At 30.0% G+C, this 23,717-nt stretch overlaps 1 protein-coding gene across 1 annotated transcript in view; it reads left to right on the top strand.

Moving 5' to 3' along the window:
* The first annotated feature begins 3,083 nt into the window (after nucleotides 1-3,083).
* tfc (triforce) overlaps nucleotides 3,084-23,717 on the top strand; it is a 113,093-nt gene continuing 92,459 nt past the window's right edge. Inside the window, exon 1 of the mRNA XM_068762085.1 lies at nucleotides 3,084-3,355. Within this exon, the coding sequence (XP_068618186.1) occupies nucleotides 3,265-3,355 (91 nt within the window). The 5' untranslated portion in view covers nucleotides 3,084-3,264. The remainder of the gene's footprint in view (nucleotides 3,356-23,717) is intronic.

Here is a 23,717-nt window from a genome sequence, read left to right as displayed (position 1 = left end):
AAATTGGGTCCGCAGAAACAGGTCTGCGCACTATAAGTTGTATTTGCTAAACATTAAAAATATTTTAAACAAATCATGTTTCAGGATTTCATCTTTCCCTTATTCTCGACCTAAAACTTAAGTAAGAAAAATAGACGGATTTAATACCTTTTGGTATTAATTATCTTCGAGTTTTTGTTGTTGATGTAAGAAAACATGTAAATAAACTGCTGAAAAACTACTCAATGTATGAATATTTTGAAAGAGGTCGCCGTACGAAAATACGCATAACTAAGTGACTGTTGCATTAACAAAAAATCTATGAATAATTTAAAATAATTTATGTCCGCTAGTTTATACCGTGGTTTCATTATCTCCATCATCATTGTCATCGTCATGTTTGCCGATTGACGCCTACTGTCAGGCATGGATCTCTCGCAAAGACCGGCAAAACGATCGATCTTGAGCAGTCCGCATCCAGGGATTATCCGCGACCTTGACAAAAATCTGGTAATTTTTAAGAAAAGGAATTATTGGAAGATATGTATAAAATTAAATTTAAAAGGACTTTCTTGATTATGAACACGTATCGATATTCTGGAATACGAATCCTCCGTCGAATCGAGACTTTCTTCTCTTTTATTTATTTCTTTTATCTTTTTTATTTATTATTTATTTTAAATGTGCGAAATTTAAGTTTTTTAATCTCACAATAAATAATATTAATATGCATAAATATATAAATGAATATGAAATTGTTACATCCGTTTGCGGTTCAAGGGCCGACTACTGGTTTATCCAAATAGAAGACTACGACATATTTTAAATGCAAAACGAAAAGTATCTCTGCATATATTATATCTGGCATTATATATGTTAAGTAGATGGAGGCGTAGTCGAAATCAACAACGGGGGATGGTAAGGACGACATATAAGGAAATTGAGATGGCTGTTAAATGTTGAGGCCGTGGAATTGATTCAGTATCCACATATGTTTACTGCATGGGTAGTAACACGAAACTTCCTGACATGAAAGGTTCACATAAAGTAAAATAATTTTTATGTAATGACATTTAAGTATGCTCGAATAATAAATAATTATATCTTCTTAAATTAACAGGGATGTGTTACCAAGTCACGTAAAATGCGTAAACAAGTTCAAGTGAATTGTTTATAGATTTTTACATAGCTGTCATTCTGAAGCATTGCATACATGTTCACACTTTTTTTTGCTTGAAGATGACTCCTGCTTACTTAGTCATATAAGGTGATTTGCATTGCTATTAATTTTTACTATTTGTACATTTAACGATGCGAATCCGCGTGGTAACGGCTTTTGCATTATTTTAATTAATGTAGAGATACGTTTTTATGCAAATATAATTTGTAAGAATGAATACATTGACAGTCGCGACGAAACTACTTTTTTAATAATTGGGTAATCATGCAATCAATTCATTTAGTTTATGATATTGTTTGGAATGTTTTGTTATCAGTCGCTGTTATATTTTTATTTCTTTAATTCGGTAACACAATATTAGATTTTTTAAAACTAATCGGCAAATTTGGCGTCAAAATAGGCAAGAACGTTTAGAAGCTTTTTTATTTTCTTTTTTTTCTTAAACTTTCAGTATCGTCTATAGTTGCACGCCGAACTAAATTGTTATTTCAAATATAATTCACTCTACGAGATAGGCCGTGCCTAGTGTATTGTGTTAAGCAGTAGGTTTTATTGTAATTTAGAATGTTATAAAATTAAAAATTATTATAATTATACTAATTAAAAATTACCAAGTACGATGACACACTTTTTGTTGCCTTAACATATGTGTAATTAGATTTAAATATTCTATTCTAAATAATCCATTTTATGTCATCGTATAATTTTTAACATTTTTAATACTCTCTGCTATATGTCATTGCCCGCTCTGTTTTTCCTTATTAACCAAAGCTGTCCAATGGTTGCTTGGAAATCATCGCTGTCTGCGATAAGATTGCCTTAGGTACATTCATCTTTTGCCTATTTTATCTGATTTCTTGTTGTAAAATAAAGGGTTTATAAATAATTAAATAAATCTAACGTGTTCTAACTTTAACATAAAATAAAATATTCTTACGCCATAGTTTAGATGTATGTCTAGCAGTTTGTTTTACGGCTTTTTATTGCAGCGCAGTGCAGACGAAATTATTTATTCAATTATTTTACAAAAAAGAGCTGTGTGGTAAATTCACAACTTAAAAGCTAGAAATTGGTATTCTAACGAAACGTATTTATTAACATGCAATTTATAGTTAAAAAAAATTAAAATAAATTTCGTCTTGGAAAAGTTAACAAATCCTTCACAGGTCTGAGTGTATGTATATATAATAAAGTTCCAATAGATATTATAGACATTTTCTTAGTTTTAAACCTAAAATTAAAAGTATATAATTCAATAAATATTATTACAGCTCTCAAGAATTTTGTGGAAATTGTTTTTTTCACTGATACATTTTTGAAAGTGTAATGTACATACTAAATATTGTTAAATTTCATTTAATAGGTGCAACTTTTCTATTTCTGGCTGGCTCTTTTCGGTCGGTCAACATTCCGAGGCGGTGGTAGCTTACTACTAATAATGCTAAAATAATGGACGAATTGAAAGTGTAAATGATTACTTGAATAAAGATTTTTTGAATTGAATTATATTACCTGATTCTTGAGTACATATATTAATTAAGATAAAAAGATTCTCTAAGTATCTGACAATTGTAGTAATTGCGTAATATGAATTGGATATATAGATGATAAAATAATAACATATTTAAATCAATACTCATTAAAAATTTAATAGTATTCGGTATATATTAGGAAAACACCATTGGTATGTTTAATGGATGACCTTGTGATTGTTGATGATATGTTGAGATGCATCTAATTTTAATTTATAGACCCGTTCGACTTATATTGCGGTTTTGAACTTCGTAGTATGTTTTATTATTGTAAAATAGTGTCTATTCTATGACGTTAAGGTTCACGGATGAGCATTAACTCTAGTCCTCCGTATCGATACACTCGATCTTTCTCCGGCGTTTAACGCACCTGCGCTAGCGGTTCGTCTCAGTATAGTTTTAAAAGGCTGCACAGCACGAGCCGTTATACCGCGGCTGCTGAATTCGCGCGAAAATGAAATCGAGTTTCTAAATTTGAACATTCGATTTACAATAGAAACTCTTTGCTGTTTAAATTCAGAATACAATTGTTATTTTTTTTTCTTATTTTTTTTACAATAAAATAGTGAAAACATGCAGTTTTTTAAGAATAGTGTATTTTTAACTTCGCTTGTTTTATTAGTAAGTGCTCAAAGACCGTCTAACAACAACCTTCGAGACCTCGGTAAGTATTTTTGTAATATAATAACAACTGTAATATTATAACATAATCAACATTAATTTTCCTGTTTTAATATTATTCTGAGTAAATTAATTTTATTTATATCAAACTAAAGATCGAAGTTCCAAAAAGTTACGTTTAGTTAAGTTCACGTAATTTTATGCATTGAAGCATCTTTTAATATGTATTGATTGATGGCGATGTAAATTTTTAATCGGCGCATTTAAAATTCAAATACTATTAATTTATTCTTGCATAACATATAGCATGTTTTAATACAGTTAAGGTATGTCAATATTTTTTGGAAACTCAATTCGAAATTTGTCATTATAAATGAGAGTTCAATATTTAAAAACAGAATATAAAATTTCTGTAAAAATTAACTTACACCTAACAATTTTTTTATCATCATTACTGTAATAATTTGTTTTAAGATTTTTTTTGTTTATTATTTATTGATCTTAAATAAATATAAACCTATCTTACAGTATTTTAAGTACTTTACAATATAAATCCATAAATGATAATGACGGTAAAATTGACAACTATGTATATTATAAGATTTTTTTAAAATAATATATAGGATAGTCTAGATGTTTTTGAGTTTTGACAGAACATTATATTTAAAAAAATGTTGTGATTCTCTGACGATGAGTGTGCTATCTCTAAACCTCTTTGGCACGAACTGCAGATGTAATTTTGTACAAAAAATAGGTATGTGCCATTACTATAGTTCACAGGTGTGAAGGTCGTTGTAGCAAAAATAGACTGAACCAATAAGATGTACCATTGTACGTATAAGAGTAAATATCATGCAATAATGTTAATAAGTATCTACATTTAATTGTAGTATTAAAATATAATTAAGATTATTGTGCGGATTGAGCTTAAAAATACATTTACTTTTATTTATTGATATCATTTTTGTTTATTATTTTTAACAATTGTATAAGTAAATAATTTATAATGAATTTTCTATTTTCATAATTTACACATTAGAGTTTGGCGTTGGTACTCTGAAGAATGGGATATTTAAAAAAAATCACAAATCCTCAAATATCACCTGAACATACACGGGGGTAAAATGGATAGGAATCGAGGTCTCCCAGCCCTGGATTAAATTTGATACATCATTCGTATTACAGCCTGTATGCTATTAAAAATTATATTTTAATTTTTTGACTCATGTAATTCAGTGTTTATAGATATAGTAGCAACTCGGAACTCCTTTCATCGTCTTGCATAACCGAGTGACCGTGATTATGCATAAAAAGGTGTATTAAATAGTGATTCGGATCCGTAGCATACGATACGACTTTTACTTTTAGTGACACAATTGCGAATGAGATTTCACTCTCCGACACCTTAACACAAACACGGCGATTACAACTTATTATTTTAAAAATATTTGTCCTATGCCTTTTAACGTTGTCTTTTATTCCATTCGGCGTATTAGTCTCTTCTCAAATAGATTTTACAGACAACGACCCAGTCCGTATTGGTTTTATTTATGAAAATTAATGTTGCAATCTAAAATATAGAAATCATTAATGTTCTTTGAATGTAGAAGTAATGTTGTCTAAAAATTGTGTTTCAATTTTTACCTATGTATAGCTGTTGACACAGATTCAGCAAATGCATTAATTATGCGAAGTTACAAGGGTATTTCCACTATATGTATGTATCATTAATGTAAGCTGAATAAATAGATCTCGTAGTCATTTTAAATTATATAAAGAATCATTAAACAGTTAAACATAAAATGTACACACGCTTTAATGAGAAGCGTGAAAGGCGTCAGGTGTGGACATGTAACATTAATACAATGTGACTTTCGAATAACTAAACAAGTACAGACAATGTTGTTATTCGTTAGAATTGTGTGGGTATACAATATAACCGTGACATTCATAGACCACTGATCCCATTAAAAAATAATTACATTGCTACTCTAATAATATTTTATTTATAAAAATTATTAACAGGTAAGAATTAGAAAAGGGATAAAAGACAAACTATGAATGCCATTTGCAATTACAATGCATGACCAACTAAATAAAATAAAATAGGGGCCATAAATATTCCTATAAACAACAGCATATCAAAAGTCTTACTCATCATCTCAATCAGCTCGTATATTACTTTATGGCGCCAATCTGGTTAAAAGCTTGAAGAGAAATAATTTGCTTTCATTATACAGTGAGGTATTCGTCTCCTGTTCTTTTAAAACTATCGTTACATTTGACTGTAGTTTTAGGACTGATTGTTGATAATATCATGGCTTAAAGAATGTATGTCTGCCACGGGTTAATTTGTAGAGAATAACAAAGGGTGTATCGCAGTGCGTTTTATTAAAGAATGCTATGTGAATGTTTAACATGAAGTCGAAACGTAGATTAGTTTTTTTAAAGCATTAATAAAAAGGAGTACTAATTTACTTACTAAAATTAAAATAGGCTAATTAATCGATACATTTAGTCATATGTGTCAAAAACTGACGACATTATATACTAGCTGTCTCTCGCCCACTTCGAGAACTTAATAAACTGCGGGAAGAATTTAGTGAAATTTCTTAACGTACTAGGTATCTCTCCTCGATATCCTTTAGACGTCGTAATATTTATCAATTACGCTCCCTAATTTTTAACATAAACACACACACACATGTAATATATATTTATATACATATATAAATATATATATATATATATATATATATATACATATATATATATATATATATATATATATAAATATGTACAACGATACTTATACAAATTAAACCGTTTTTTATACAAAGTAAACCGAGGCTGTAGCGCATCGAAAAAACGAGAAACAATAAAAACATTTAAAATAAATGACGAATAATTATTTTCATACCACCATCAGTTGGGTGGTGACCTATCTTGTCCCTATTTTTCATCTATTTTGACAAATCGCTGAAGTTAGACTTTTTAATCGGTCCTCTTTCTTAAATCTGTGACAGGACTTGTGTTTCAAATACTTATTATTTCAATTAATATTTTTAGTACATATTTTATCAGCACTCATCTTCTACTTTATAACTCTTTTCTTTCATACACAATACTGCCACACATCATCTATTTTATTTTGCGGTATAGCTTTACTATCACAATTTAGTTAACAATTTTTAATTTCTTATTTTAAAAATCTTTTGTTACTCTAAACCTTATATTAAATTTCTGTTTAATATATTTTTTCATTTACTTTTATTGTTATCTATTACTTTCTTTACCATTTTGTAACAATATATTCAATATTTTAAGCCTCGGCTCGGCCTTGGGCTCCGGTTACACTATTTATTTCTCCAGTTATTAAAGCTGTCGATAACTTAAGACGTTCAAGGTGGCTGTTTCACAGATTGTCTGGGTAAAATGGGGGACAAGAGAGGAACTCGGATTATACTGTTTGAAATAGGCGGTAGTTGCTAATAAATAGTTTACTCTTTACGTTTTGAAACTAATCAGTTAGCAACCTATATAATTCGCTGCGTTTATTACTATTTAGACGGTTGTTTTGCAAACCATCGCAGTAGTAAAAAAATGTTACGATTAATATATTATTAACAAATAAATGTTTTTAATTATACCAGTTTGTAACTAAAATCAATAAGTTTAAAAATTATTGAAAATGTAACGATATACACAAAATAAAATAATTTACTGTTGTTTAAGCCTCTAATAAATTCATAAACAGGAATGAAAAAATGAAGGAAATGTTGTTTTAACGAACTCACATCTGAAGCTTAAATAACAAATTATTATTTATTTATTAAATTAACAGAAAATAAATACATATTTTATGAGCAAAATTATATTTATAATTTCTCATATGTCTCGTTAAGGGTGTAAATTGCTATACTATATTTACTTTGTATATCATTTTCAATTTATTACGGTTGTTACCTAGGTAATTTCGTTAGTTGGTAGTCATTGAAAATCAGCGTTGTGATGCGGTGCAAATCACATTACCTTGGGTGATACCTTCTTACTTCAATCAACTTATATATATTTAGGATGCAATTGCAATATTTAAACTGTTTTTATTGCTTTCTAAAGTTGGACTATGACATGAAACCAGTTTTGATCAAGTTACCCTCTGGTACTGGTATGTCCGACGAGGTCCTTACACGAATAATTTCTTTTTACGGGCATTCTTGAGCCAACTTTACTATATTTGTTAAGTCTATATTTATATAAAAATGAAATTGTCTGTCTGTTTGTACTCGATACATTTAAAAACTATACATCCAATTGCTGTGAAAATTTGGTAAATTATTAGGTAAGATTTTTGAAAAATTGTTGCTATTTTGTTTTTTATTATGAGTTTATGCTTGAAGTATCAAAACCGCCTTTTTATCAAGATTTTTAATTAGATGCGTAATATAGTAAAGCGTGAAGGGGTGTAATTAATATTATATAAATAACTTTAATATATAACCTTACGGTTGATAATCGTTTTTACAGCTTCATCAACCTCTCTGCATGCTCTAACTGTTAAATTACAACTTTGGCTACAATGTTTGAGTCTAGAAACAAATTGATTATTAAATATCATTGTATCGGAATCGTCATTCAGTAGTAATTCTCGTGCATTGTTATTTTATGACTAAATAACTTTGACATTTGAATTAGAATGACGTTATACACAATGTATCAATTTCAAATTTCTCATTATTCGCTATAATCAATTCAAAGGTAATAAGGTGGTGCATTGATGATTAAAATCTTTAATAATTACTTAGGTACAGCATGACGTTATTGCAAATAATATCGTCTTAAAGTAAGACAATTTTGTGGTCATTTATATAAATCACTCTAAAAATTATTTGTGCGTTATTGTAATTGAAACAAAGGGGAGTGAAGGACATAGGCTCACAAGGTCGACGGACGACCTTTTTAAGGTCGTTCGAAGACAAGAACAGCTGGATGCAGCCGCAAACCGGTTCTGTTATAAATCCATTGCGAAGTCATGTGTCTAGTAGCAGATGTCCTATGGCTAAAATGTTGATAACAAAAACTAGATGATGTTTTTATTTTGGTAATCCAAATTACTCTTGTAGTATCATGGTATGATGTTTAGACGCGTATAATTATTTCAGGAAACCTATAATGCTATGTTTTGCAATATTTTGAATAAGTTATGTAAAATAAATTATTATAACGATAACAAACGAAAAAAAATTTCGAAGATCCAGTTCTTTAGATCAAATTCAGAATAGATATATGTGCAGTAATCTATGAAAGACTAACTTGTTGGATTGCTTCTTGTATTTTTCCACTGAGTAAGTTGATTTTCTAATGCTGTTAACTAGTGCTTTGCAACCTTTTCTCATCTACGGCACACTAAAATCTTTCCTAGAATATCGCGGCGCACCGAAAGCTAAATTCGAAAGATGAGTGAATGTGACGTGCCAATGTATCTCAAATACAAAATATGTATAATGAAATTTTGTAAAATTTAATTTTATTAATTTTTACTGCGGCACGTTTGTATCGGACGTACGGTTGCGGAGCGCTGCTGTAAACGATAGAAAATGATAAATTAAGAAATATTTTATATGATAGATCGTAAAATTAACTTTTATATACAACTTTACATAAAATTATAACGTCATAGTAGTTATTACGTTATGTTATTAAGTCATTGTTCTTACAACGCATGACGACGTTGACATTTACACGTTAATCCGTAACATTAACTAGCGATTAATTTTAAAATGGCAGAACATATTTTAATCCACATATTTCATGCGTACGGATAAGGGTATTCTGTGATTTAAAATTGAGAAATAAATAATTTTATAATTACCATTTGTGACTGGATTTGTTGTAATTGTTAAAATTTTGAAATCTAATCACACGATATATATATCATTCTAGCATTTATTTATTTTTATGCTATTATATTAAATAGTAAAAGTAATAAAAATACGCATAATTAAGAAACGAATAAGTAATAAATGGGTATGGAAATTTATCAAATTTCGAATTTTAGCACCAAATATGCTAATTTTGGTTTTGTAAAAAAAAAAAACTGTTTATAGGTAAAAAGTTATTGCATAGAACTTGTAAGACTTGTTAATTTTATATTAATGAACTGTCTGCTGGAAAATCCGTATTTAAATTTAAATATTATAGAGAATATGTTTATTTGACATCTACTCTTTTAGGAAGGTATTTAATTTATTATTTAATTTACTTTGTTTCCATAGAAACACAAGATATTGTAAAGTTATTATACATATACAGGCATATTTTGTTGTTGATATCAGATGCATTTTGTATAAATTGAACTTTAATATACTCTGTAAAGCATCATTTTTTCCGGTTTCTCTGAACAAAATACATAATTGTACAAGTAATTTTGGTCTAAATACATAACGCACATTTACTAGCTTATTTTGTAAATTTCGACATGTATTGTAAAGCTAACTTAATATAACATATATTTCACTCATGTTGTGTGCGTTTGTTATAAGAGATATATATGTAAATGTAACTATTACGAATCTATATTAACTTACGTATATTGTATAATATATTCTCAGTTGATGGTCCCAAATAAATAAATAAATTATGTTAAAATAAATACAACATTAAATAAACTATCAATACATTGTTTACCTATCGAAATCCGATTAATAAGGATAATGACAGTCTTAATACAGGTGTGACTATAATACCACCGTGTGATGGGACAGTCAGAAGGAGCTGGAAACAGGCCGCTTCCTACCAGTCAGTCTTCTTGGATTTTCATGGAAGAGGTCTATTTTCAGCAGTTGAAGTCCTGCGACTGAAATTATGACAAAGATATTTTGTATAAAACAATCATAACCCTATTCGTTAAAATGACACGAGAAAAAGTTTATAGAGTGGATATCTATGTAATTTTAATAGCTATTGATTGCCTTATCATTCCGATAAAACGAAGTCAGATAAAAATAGATTGTTAGATCAGCGAAGACTGTCCACTTCACTTTCTCTCTACGGTGCCTATTAGCGATCTTGTGTAGAATGTATTTGAAAGGTTTTTACTATCGAAGCGACTATACTCTTCAATAACTATCATCTGTTTTTTTTTCTCTTTTTTTTAAACTAATACCATTTCCTACAAGTTTCAATTTATTCTACAAAACAGGTTTTGATTTATATTAAAAATCATGAATAGACTATATTAAATAAACTTTACTCGCCTCGAAGCACACATAACAAGGACGCAACAAATAAGTTCATAAGTTTTAATTAAATCTTTTCAAAGTATTCTCCAACTGGTGTACAAATTGTCATGCGTCCGAATGAAGCAAAAATACTGCCTTAACGACCTTGATAGTTGAAGTCACACGATGGCATCATGACTGTAATGTGGACTACACAAAAGCTTAACCAATGTGGTATTTAAAAAGTTTGGTGTCTCCTTTTTTCACTGATTTAATCGTCCTTAATATAACTTTATTACTTGTTAATTCTCTAGTCATAGATTACATTCTTTGTTAAAAATTAAAAATAATCGTGTACCATAAGTGTGGGTATAAAAAGATAGTGAAACGCAGTGCACAGATATGTAAAATCCTGCACAAAACCCCTATTGTTTTCGTTTGATAATATTTTATTTAAAATAAAGAATAGTATGGTGTGTTCTATCAATATAGAAGTTGCTATTGATACGGCGCATTTCTAAAATAACAAGATATATAGACTCTATTATTTTTTACACATCAATTATTACCATAGATTGAAGTTACCGTAACAAAATGTAACTTTTATGATCAAATATTATGCTTTTCAACATATATTATTTATAGCTATCAATTTACGCTGCGTATATGTATATGTAAAGTTCCACAAGATATTTTAAACCTTATTTTTAATCTAAAATTAAATTTATATTGAATCTGATATTAGTAAATTTTATTATAGCGTTAGAATTATGAGAGTTTTTGGTTGATCAAGTTGTGTAGAATTTTATGGATTTATTTACATGGTTATCCTTATAATGTATATATTAAACATTGATAAATTTCATTTACAATGAATAATTGTTGAGATTCTGACCGTCTCTTCTCAGTAGAACTGTATTCCGAGCCGATGGTAGCTTACTACCTATATTGTTAAAATAATTAACGATTCAAAATTACGTGTTAATGCCTACATAAAGATATTTTGAAATTTGTATTTGTAATTACTGCGGTAAACATCTATATAGGCTCAATGTTTTTTTACAAAACCATGTTTGTACAAATAGTATTAACCTCGTCAATAAATCATAAAATTCTAACCTCAAAGTGCCCTTGCGTTCTTGATGAAGAAGATACGGATGGACGTGTAATTGCCACATAAATTTTATTGGTTTCTGTTTAATTAACGCGTGTACGTTTAAGAAAAAAATGACTAATGTGTTGGGAAATACAAGCGACGTACTTGAACTGGTGTTTTTTTAGTCATTGCCAAATGTTGTTACGTAGGATGAAGTGGTGATAGTGCCGTTATTTACACTTGGAATGCGGGTAAACAGGCGCAAGTTTTTTTTTTTTTTCAAATTTCTTTGGGGAATACTTCTGGCTATGGAACGTCGTCTATTTCGGACCCCAAGGACAATCACAGTCAGTCAGGAAGCCGTTAATATGGCCCTCTTTGTGTCTTATTGAGAGACGGTGCTCGGAATTTCTCTACGAGATTGAATGCGGAAATCTCCAGACAAACTAAAAACCGACATAGCGAGATAGACAAGCGGCAATGAGTAGGCGCAAAACTGAACGCCGCTCCTCTGTTCAGGTTTTAAAGGTATGGAATGGACACTAAGGACCCACAAGCGTAGCGTAGAACGTCCACCCACAATGGGAAAAGACGACCTTTTTAAAGTCGTCGGATGTTTTGCTAGATGTAGACCACTCTCGGCCGCCCGATTGGAAATCTATGCGGGGCTTTTATTGAACAGTGGATATCCTTCGGCTGATGATGATGATCATAAAATGCTGTCACTCCTTGTTCTCACCTCTTCACGGAAAACAGAAAATAGCTCATGCAAAAGTTGAAAGCCAGGTCATGGTAGTATAACTCAATAATTATTAATATTTATTGAAGTTGACAATTTTTCATAAAACATTAAATATTAATATTAAAACTAAAAAAAAACAGTCCTAATTTTCTGCATATTTATGTGTTTATTATGAAAATTAAATAGTTTAGAAAAAGTTATGTGATTGATTACGTCAACTTTTGCATATGTTCTGAATATATACGAATATGAATATTATAATAGCGATATTATACAATTAAACAATGTTTATTTAAATTTATTTGTAACTGTGACCCACTTGTTCGTTGAGATTAAGTAATTATATTAATAATGATTAGGGCATTTCCTGGTACTATAGTTTTTTACATTTTAATTGTTAACATGAATGGGATTTTATGGCTATTTACGTATAGTATTTTATCAACATTACAGTCTTAGCCTATAGGTCTCTTCCATAGATTTCTACTAAGACCGATTTGCAGTAGCCTGCATTCAGCATTTTCAGATGACCATAACTAGGTCGTCTGTCCATTTTGTGTCCAGCGCCCATCTTGTTCTGCTATGTGGTCTGTCCACTGTCACTTTAACTAATGCTATGCGCTGACTTTAACTAATGCTATGCTAGCTAATAGCTGCTTTAGTTCGTCTACGATAAAATTCAAGCTGATTTCCTTGTATACGTTGAAGCACAATTTATCATGAGCATTGTTTAAATTATTGCCTAGTACACATTACAAATAAAACGTAAAAGTTTCTTATGTCAAATCATACTAATCTTCATTTCGATGGAATGTACCTAATATAGACCACTCTTTCATATGCAAGTGAATAGGAGAGACTCATATTTTATTATTTTTTAACCTTGTAATATTCGTAGACGACAATACCTTCCCCATATTTTCATTGTGATTGTCATCGTTGTGCCAGAACTAAGTTGTAGAATGAATAAGAGTTAATGCAAAAACACAGGAATCAGTGTAAAAATATGCCAAGTCGCAGGGTAAGCTGTAAGAATCAAAACGAGCAAAAAACGGGCGTTAGCATCGTTTAAACGCTACATGTAAACGCATCCTTAGCTTTTTATAACAAAGTAGTATATTTTGTGTATGGTTTGGTATTAAGTATAGAAATTTCAGGAGACGTTAGTTTGAGTAAAACACTTTCGTATATATGTCTTTGGTAGAAATTACGTTATAGCATGAAAAAATATTTTAATCAAAAATAAAAATATCTATCTTATCATCTTATAATTATATATATTAAAACGGATACTCTGTTTTTATCTTAGAAAAATACACATAAAATATGTACTTATGAACATGTAAGAAAAAAAAAGACTGCAAAACTAATATGTGTGTGTGTATCTTATATTTACTTAAATTATATTACTCTAAAGGTATTCAATCTCATTATGAGACTTAGTTTTTAAACAGGAAGTCAACGTTATTTTACATTTTTTGTGTGTCATGGAAAGTTAATGTTTATATAAACCGGATTGTACTCATGTACTATATTGCCTTTTAGCAAATAATGATTTTACTTGCTCGAGCTACGACATGTTTTTAAGGTTATTTTATTTTTTTGGCTTTTATTGTTATAACAGAGGTACTTATGCAATTTGTATATTTAATACAAAATGTATAATTATCTAACAAATAAGATTGAATGCATAGATTTATGTAATGTATTAAGAAATATAGTATATTTTTGGGGCAAGATTATTTCTGCCCATACAGGAAAATTCTATTAGTTATATATTTGCGGTTTCTTGTATGTTTTCAACACTATAAGATCAAGGTCGGAATATATAGTTCCTGTATCATTGATCTTTATATTTAATGAGTTAACTATACACATATAATATTAACAAACTTTGACAATCTTTGCGATTTACACATCGATATTTCGATTTATTTATGCAAATCTTTACAGATGTGTTATGAATATATTAAACGTGTTTCAACAATTTAATATTTTCCGATGCGTTTTATTATTTTTATAACGACTTTATTCGTTTATAATAGTTGCTGAAAAAATAACGTGTTTAATATGATAATATAAATGTAACTATACGTATTAATTTTTATAGAGATTTAACATTGAAGTATGAACATTTTTGCAATTATTTGTTACCTTTACTTTATTTTAAACTTTACCAACTTTACAGTGTCTTTGAATCCAAGGTTGTCCTGATCCGCGAGCTAAAAACCCTGGTACTTGATCGTAAAAATTAAAAACATTTATATAAAAGAGTAATAATTAAGTATGTATTTATCTACATAAGTAAATATGTACTAAACAAAAGAAGCTCAGCGGTTAGTCTAAAAATTTATATATAAATATTCACCGTACTGGGTAAATTTTCTCTGAAAACATTTATTTACCAACAGTACGAAGATAATGGGGAACGAGTTACCTGTGCCGTGAAGAGTGGCTAAATCTCTGTCAGTTTTCAGACGGCTATTAAAGTTTTAGCTCCTTGTCGCTGTAAAATCTTGTATTCTATAATATCAAGTAGAGACATGAACTTCTGTTTATTACTGAAAATATGAATATCGTCATCATTTTAGCTCCTAGACGCAAGGCACACTGCAAGGCATAGGCCTCCTCCAAATATATCTATGGAGAAATATCATAATCGCCACGCTCGGCAGGCAGTTTGGCAATCGCACTGTCGTAATATGGTACCAGAGGGTGCTGCTGGCCACACCCTGGAAACTTGTTTTTGAGCAGTGGCAATCCTATATAATTAATACACAAAGCTTGAATTATATCTTATACTTACAATCGGAAGCAATCCTCTATCAACCTGTGCGCAATATGTATATATTAGATTTAATAAAACTAATTGTGTTGTTTATGGAATATAATATTAGCATCCATAAGTAACTTTGTTTCGCCTAACATCTCTATGAATGAGCAACATTCGTATAAAACAAAATTATACGAAATGTTTGGTTCAATTTTTTACTCGGTTCCATTAATGTTCTTTAATGTAGTTTTTTAATTGATACGTGTAAAATTTTATTACTTATTTTATAATTCCTGATGAAGACATTTCCAAAAACACTAAAATCTCAAAAAACTTATGCAGCCTTTCCTAAGTTATAATGGAGTAACTGATTTGTAATATGTTAGTACATCTATTTACCTTTCATTATTAACAAAGTTCATCGAATAATTTTCTGAAAGTAATCGCCGCTATAAATGATGGCCTCTGGACTTTTGCCCGTTTCATATTACGCACAATAAAGAGTCGAAAAAAAAGTGCAAACAATGAAAACAAATAAAAAACCATTCACAAACTATGGCGAAAGATTTTGATATATTAATCGCGGCCTTAACTTTTGAGAGACTACTATATGGAACCGAAAATAAGTGCTAAATAGGCGAGAGTATTGGCTCCAAGGACATTGCAACATTAATTTAAATTTATTACTATCGCATGCTATTATATCATAAATATAATTGAGTAATTAATGCTAAAAGATGAGTTTTTTTATTGATAAATGTTAATTAATTACTTCTAAATTGTTGTCTATATAACCAGTAGTAGTATTTTATTTTCAATGTTATATAAGTCACACAGAATATTAATGTTAAATATAATAGTTCTAACTATGAAGGTGATAAAGACATAGCAGAATATATAGGCTCATAAAAGTTGCAGTGGGCAGGCTATATAGAGCGCAGAATAAATTATCACTGAAGCAAGGCTTTGGTCTGAAAAGTAGAAATAAAGGTAGATAAAAATAAATTAGAAGTAAAATTTTAAAAAATGACAATAACGAGAAATGTGGCGAAGAATGAGAGACTATACATGACCGTAAGTGCGAGCCGTGAGAGTGATAGGTAATGTGAAGAACAAGAGAAGAGAGTGAAGAAGAAATTGTGATAGATGAGAGACAGAATGCTAATAGGACAAATTATGACAAATTTTAAAAGAAAACTCCCTGTGATAGAATAGGATAGGGAGTTTGATAGGCTTCACAAAAGGGACCATTAAAAAAGAGGTTCTCAACCACAGAACATGGACTGGCAAATGCAGCGTTGGACGTCCATTCTCAAAGACGGGGTTCCAACCGGTCTTATTGTAAATCTACAGTAAGGCCTATATTTAGCAGTGCAAGTTCTACTTCTGAATTAATGACCTAAGATCTAAAAGGCAACGTTGAGAAAAATTTCTAAAAGAAAAATATGATATATAGTTGATATGTTATATAATGTGAAACTCATAAATATGTTTATAAGAATATCAATAAATGTAATAAAAATAGCGATGTGCATAAGGTTAACATTAGAAAAAAGATTGTATTTTTCCGTGTATATTTATCTCAAAGGATGATGAGATCTATTAAAATACATTTAATTATCATTTACTAAAGGTTAACATTATGCTCTGGTAATGACAAGTACGCAAGTGTTGTGAAACATTGCGAAGTGTAATCTCTGAACTAGATGCTCGTTGAGTTGTCACTGTACTCGGCAAGATGTATATTTAAAATAATGTCGGCAATGAATTAACAACATACGTTCGTACAATTGTAATAAATCCGCAAAAATCGTGATTGCTTTGGTTGCCAGATAAAATTACTTACAAAGTATAATAGATTATCATGTATTATTATTTTTTTTGTGTTGTAAATTTGATTATGTAATCTATTGTGCTTAGGAAAAATCTTGTCATATAATAATGTGATAATATATTTTAGGCTGGTTTATATTTAGCCATAATAATAATAATAATGATAATAATAATAAAAATATTATTAATAATAATAAATCATTTATTTCAAAATATACAGGTCTCAAATAATATACACAATACCGCGGTACGTTTATATGTTTGAAATTAATAATTCAATTATATAACAAAATAAAGGCAACCAGAAAAGGTGCACGTAAGTTTGCAGTAAAATTAACAAAAATGTATTTAATGACTCCTTCAAAATTGTTACTACCTTTTCGTAGCGTCCAGTAGCCGAACATGGCTGCCTCAAAACATCATCTTTTAATAAGTGAGTAAAAGGTTTGCAAACCAGATAGGTGAATCTATATCTGCTACCATTCCTGGCGGAAGTCTGCCGCCAGTTGCGGCCGGATCATCCGCTGATTAGGATTATGTAATACTAGCTGTACCCGCGGCTTCGTCCGCGTTGAATATATAAGTAATAATGTAAGTAGCCTAAGTTACTCTTTATTACATTAGATACCTGCCAGTATAAGTTCCCTTAAAATCGGCACAGCCATTTCAGAGGTTGGCCGGAACAGACACATAAAAAAATGTAGTAATACATTCATACGCATTTAGCAAAAAGCGGTTATTTTAATATAAATAGGACAATTAGAAATACAATATATATAGATAAGAATGTAGTAGATAGAATAGGAAGCTAAGTTATTTTATAAAAAAGGCATAAATCGATGAAGAATAAATTAATTAGATACAGATAACTCAAACGATTAGCTATGCTATCTCGTTAAGGGTTATCTATTACACTAATAAATGACACACATAAAAATTTATGTCAATTTTATTAAGATTCATATGAAATAATGATTAAACACAGAGTTTTTTTATTATTATTAATCAACATACACCATTAAGACCTGGCAGTTTCTTTCCTTTCTTAGTTTTCTTGTTACTATATTAAATTACCTTGATTCTAGCTTCTCTCGTCATTTTATATGATTTTAATATATGTATTATAATATAAGAGCTAGAGTTAAGGTTGTAATATCGTAAATAGGAAATTAAAAATTGAAAAAAGAAAACTGTAAATAAGATAGCGTTAGGTCTTTGCCGCGTTAGTGTAGAGGTTTATGCCGACTAATAATAAAGAAAAATTCCAAATCAAAAGTGTTTTTTACTAATATCACAAGGTTTTGTTTGCACTGAGCAGGGTCCCCGAAACATTTTCACAGATCCGCGTTTTAGTTGTAAAAAATTTCTCTCTTTTTATTGAATCCGTTTAATCTATTTTAATCTTGTGTAAAGTTGTTGTTGTCTTGTGTTTTATTCTAAACTATTAGCTTATTACGAGTAGCATGCTATTGTAGTAGTTTATGCAAGTTTTTGATCATACGAATACTTACTAGTTTTTATGTCTTCCGTTACTAACTCTTAACCAAAAAGAAGAACAATTTTACATCTGTCTCAGTACAACGAGTTGTTAACATCTATTCTGATGTAAGTTTGTTGTGTACAAACATTATTAAGGGTATTACACATTATACACATTGAAAGACGCCGGAGAATTTGAAACGTCTGAGGTAACGATACGCCACTTTGTTTTACAGTGACGAAAACAAACAAGCTACTTTGCAAAATTGTGTTGAAATTCCGGTAAATACTGTTGGACGATATGCCTTAATTAAAAAAAATCTTTTGTAAACATTTTTTTGTGGTCTTTCTTCTCTGATTTTATAATATTATAATTTGAAAGAAAAAGTACATATAAAAAGTTTTGTATTCGTAATCCTGCCCGTTAAATATTAAATACATTGTACATACAGTAGTAAAATTGCTATTTTCGTAGTGCTTGAAATACAACAATTTTCCTTTTACGTGACTAGCAGTAAGAATAGTATCATAAAACTGACTTCTCATAAAATCGTAAATCCTTTGTGTCAGTTAGATCGTTTGTTATGGTCTTATTTTATTAGCTTTCTTAGATGAAGCGAAATATCATTTTATATGCAAAAGTTTTCGCTTATTTTTTTATTAATATTTCTTTTTACATTTCGTGTAAAATGTCAAGCAGTGGTAACCCAGTGGTAGAGTACTAAGATTAAGGATACAATTTTATATAATTCACACTTTATGCATTAATTATACAGGATTACCACTTCTCATTTTTTTTTTCTAGTTTATTGGACAGAGTGTCATCTACGTAACATAACACTACACTTCGATCGCAAACCCGCCTGCCAAGAGTGACGTTTGCAGTATATCCCCCTTGGATATTTTTGGGGGAGACCTATGCAGTGGGCGTTTATGGACTGTAATAGACTTATTCTATAGGCATTTTCAACCATTGTGGTGCATAGATAACTAGTAGCGAGATATATGTGTCGTGATAGAAAAATAATACAGATCATTTAAAATACTATATGTTACATAATAAATAACAAACTTATTATCTCGTTACTAGTAAACTCATTGCGTTGTTCGTTATAAAATATAATAAATGCAATAACAATGTCAAAGTCTCGCCGTTTTATAGCCAATGTTATTCTGAATTCAAAATGGTTTTTCTTACATTTTCATTTTTAATATCTAAATGACGCTACACCGAAGAATTTAAGTTCTTCGAGGGGTCGCTACATTATCTCATTTCAATAACGTATTTCGTTGTATATGCAGAGGGCGTCAACACTGCGTAAATATACATACATAAATACCTTATTTTTTTAGTCTATTTATTTGATCTTATATTTGTTCTGTTAAATATTCTATATAGGAAATGTAAAATTGAAAAACGAATACTTCCTTACTTCTGGTCTAAACTTAAGTGTTTAAAAAGATACTTATGTAAGTTTTTGGAAAGTTTTCATTTAATTTAATATTCACAATTTGGTTTATTATAGATAATAAGTTGCCATATTTAATGTAACAAAATTATTAAGGTTATTATTCAGTAATCAATAATTAAATTTATGGCAATTAATACATAATGTTAGTAAATTACATATCTATGATAAATTTACAATTTATGATTGAAATATTTAAAAAAACATTTTTTTACATATAACTTAAAACGAATTACAACTAAATGTTTAGTTACGAAATGTAATAGAAAGGTAATGTTTTTCACTCTTTTATGTTATAAAAGAACTCAACACCTTTAGTAAAAGCGATGTACAAAATATTTAAATGGAACATATTACGTAAATGCCCCACAATCCAATCTCCGGTACCGTTGTATGCAAATAGCACAAGACAATTTGTTGCTGTTGTTCTGCTTCGGACTTTATAGGGCGATGCATCCTATGATAACATTTCTTACGTGATCTCTATTCACAAATATGCAATACTGTTTCAATATAAAATTCCAGCACGCCATTGAAATATGTGCTGCAATGAAAGCACTGGATTCATCCAATATTAAATTAACCGAAAACATAGTGTAATTATTAGTTTGCTCTAATTAAAGCTTATTGCAGAAATGTGGGTGAATAAACGTGGGAGAAATACTTTCGTATACAGTAACCGGCGATAAATATTGCACATCGACCGGTGAAAAGAGACAATCGGCTAATTTCGGCTTCGTAGAGCACTATCTCTATCCCATACTACGTATGTGACGTTTTGTCAGTCGTTGTATTTCGTTCGACAGAGATAATGTATAATATTTTATTAAAAATGCTCAATTACATCATTTATAATTTTCATGTAAAACAGTTATGACAAAATATGTTAGAATTTGTTTTTTTTTATTATAAATTATACGAAATTGACCTCAATGTTTCTTGCCAGATATACTTATATACCCTAAACATGTAAGTTTTTTTCAGTTACTACAGACATAACATATATCAGACTTGCTGTGTAGCGAATGACTAGAATCTTAAGTTATTTATATTTGAATTATTAGCCAGCCGAAACCGTAGAATAACATAGATTCTTTTTTCTTTCTTTAGTTTGTATGCAATACGAGAACATAAGTCATAACACTACGTATTCCGTTGGGAGGGGAAGCTTTCTCTCTTAATTAAAGTCTTTGAAGCAAAATGTGAAACAGGCACAATCCGCAAACGGATTAAAATGATGTATAGAGATGTTATATATATAGTCTTTGGTAAATCATAACAAATTTCTGTTGAAGCTGTGCAAGCGTTATAAGACAATAAAGCAAAAATCACCTTTGAAAATTGCACTAGTACAAATTACTGCAATAAATAGGATTTCTAATATTTTTAAATATTTGCATTATATTCAAGAAAGCATTTTTCTATTTAATTTTTCTCATAACTAAATATATCTTGAAGACCTTTGCATGCTATTAAGTAGTTTTATTTTATTATTCTCTATTAATTTTTAAAATATGGTTAAAATTGTAACTAGCTTGTATGTTATAGCCTGCAGAAAAAGTCTTTTAAAATTCGTTAAATGGTATTAGAAGCGATATACATTTCCCCGGATAAAATATTTTGCGTTGGGTCAGAATTTGTTCTTTTTTTTCTATACTGCTGCTGATTTTTTGTAAAGACAAAACCGATAAAATATTTTATTTATATCCGTTCATCATCATAATCACTACAGCCGTAGGAAGTCCACTACTGGGCTTGCTACTTGTACAACGTTATCCCGTGACTCTTAATAATATGACCTAATTCAAATAACAATGACAAGTTATGAACTGAAACGTAATATATATATACGTTTTGTTTTATGTAATTTGGTGTGTATAAATCACTTATCAAAGTCGCCAAGATTCGTGTATGAACATGCACTAATTATATATATAACGCAGAACAATTACCCTCTGCAATTAGACAACGAGCTGGTAATCTGTTAGTCTTATTTGTACACGTGTATAATAACTAGCATTAATTGCGAAAGAATATTTGAAAAATGTGGTGGCTGCTGTATATTTTATTGATACAACTTTAATGCTCTATACCACGGTTAAGTAATATAACCTTTAATAAAGTCAAGGTATGTTATTGTGGCGTATGTTGATTTTAATCATACAATAATTCCTAAGATGTTTGTATTATACATTGTCAATAAATCCAATGCTATTTATAATGTTGCTATCAAAACATGAGGACTTAGACTTGTGATCGAAAGGTCGCAGGTTCGATTACCTGGATACGAACTTATATAATTCACGCTATATAATAATGAAGATTTCCAGTTGACAACAAGCTGCAACACCTAACAAACAAGTTTCTAGAGATTGTGCAGCAGCGTCCTCTGCATACCATAACACCACAGTGCGATCGGCAATCCAATTATGGTATATACACATAAATATCTTTGAAAGAGGCCTAGGCGTTACAGTGGGATTTATGGAACGAAATGAACAAACGAACGAACACGTGTACCCTTAACATGATAGTTATTATGGGTTAGATAGTTACAGCTCAACTTTGACAGAAGTATCATTTTACAAAATGGAACAGTACTGACTAGTAAAGGTATACTTGCCTTACCACGAGCCAAAGAAGCAACATAGAGAAAAAAAATCTATAACAGCATAATAATAAAAGACAAAAGTTAGAGATGCCTTGCGCTTGAAGTGGAAATAGGCACAACATATCACACGCCACCATGACAATACATGGACAAATTAACTACGCGGTGAAAGGAGAAATATCGGTGAAATGGAACGTTGGAAGGCAACGTAGACAATGGGCCAATGACATAGTTTCATTGCAGGAAAGATTAGCAGGAATTGAAATATCGAAGTAATTACGGGAGGCCTTTATTCAAATCGATATTCATAACGCAGAATATAATTATCTGACCATACTAATTCTATAAATTTGTTAAATATACTAACACTACTAACAATATATGATATGTAAAAGCTATAAATTATTATTACGTGGAGAACAAAATACACATCAATATTTAACATCAGTTGAAATCATAATCAAGCGCTAGGTTTAAAAATAACTACTACTAGGTTTAAAAGTTAGTATGATTCACGTGCGTCATAATTTTTTTTATAATTTTGGTTTACAATTTTAAATATGGAACTGGCTAAATAACAATAGGTAAAAAAGTCTGTGTAATTCTTAAAAAAATAGTAATGCCTTACGGAATTAAAATGTGGCCTTTCACTTCGAGCCTTATTGGCGAGATCACAGTCTTCGAATCAGGTATGAGAAGATCTGTAATCGAACAAAAAAAATGGACATCGCCCAGCAGATTGTCAAATTGGAGCGAGTTTCTGGAGTAGACACCACGGATCTGCTCGCGCAGCACAGGGTGACCTCCCCAAGTTTGTCAAGGTCGTCGGAATTCGCTGGAGTAGGCCGCTTCCAACCGGTCCTATTGGCAAACTATGTCGTAGGTCTTGTCCTTTGGACGTCTTAAGGGTGATATGAAGATAAAGACGATGAATGTATAATATAATAAAATCTATGAGTAATTTGGAATATTTTTTCTATATACAACGAATAACAATCATTTAGTGAAATATAAAACATTGACCTATGATTAATAGTTATTTATAAAAATATCAATCGTGCCAAATAATTCGCCGACTCTGGAACATTCACTAACGTGTTAAGCTACGCTAGAGCTAGGAAATAGCAACTAGCGCTTTCCAAAACCTATCTTGCGTGAGCAACCAGTCTTAAACTGGAGCAT

Source organism: Battus philenor, unplaced genomic scaffold (genome assembly GCF_028537555.1).
Source record: "Battus philenor isolate CCGP_79_NKW_IND1 unplaced genomic scaffold, ilBatPhil1.0.hap1 SCAF_16, whole genome shotgun sequence".
Lineage (NCBI taxonomy): Eukaryota > Metazoa > Arthropoda > Insecta > Lepidoptera > Papilionidae > Battus > Battus philenor.
The sequence above is the reverse complement of the archived record's forward strand: the minus strand, read 5'-3'. Positions and strand labels throughout refer to the sequence as shown.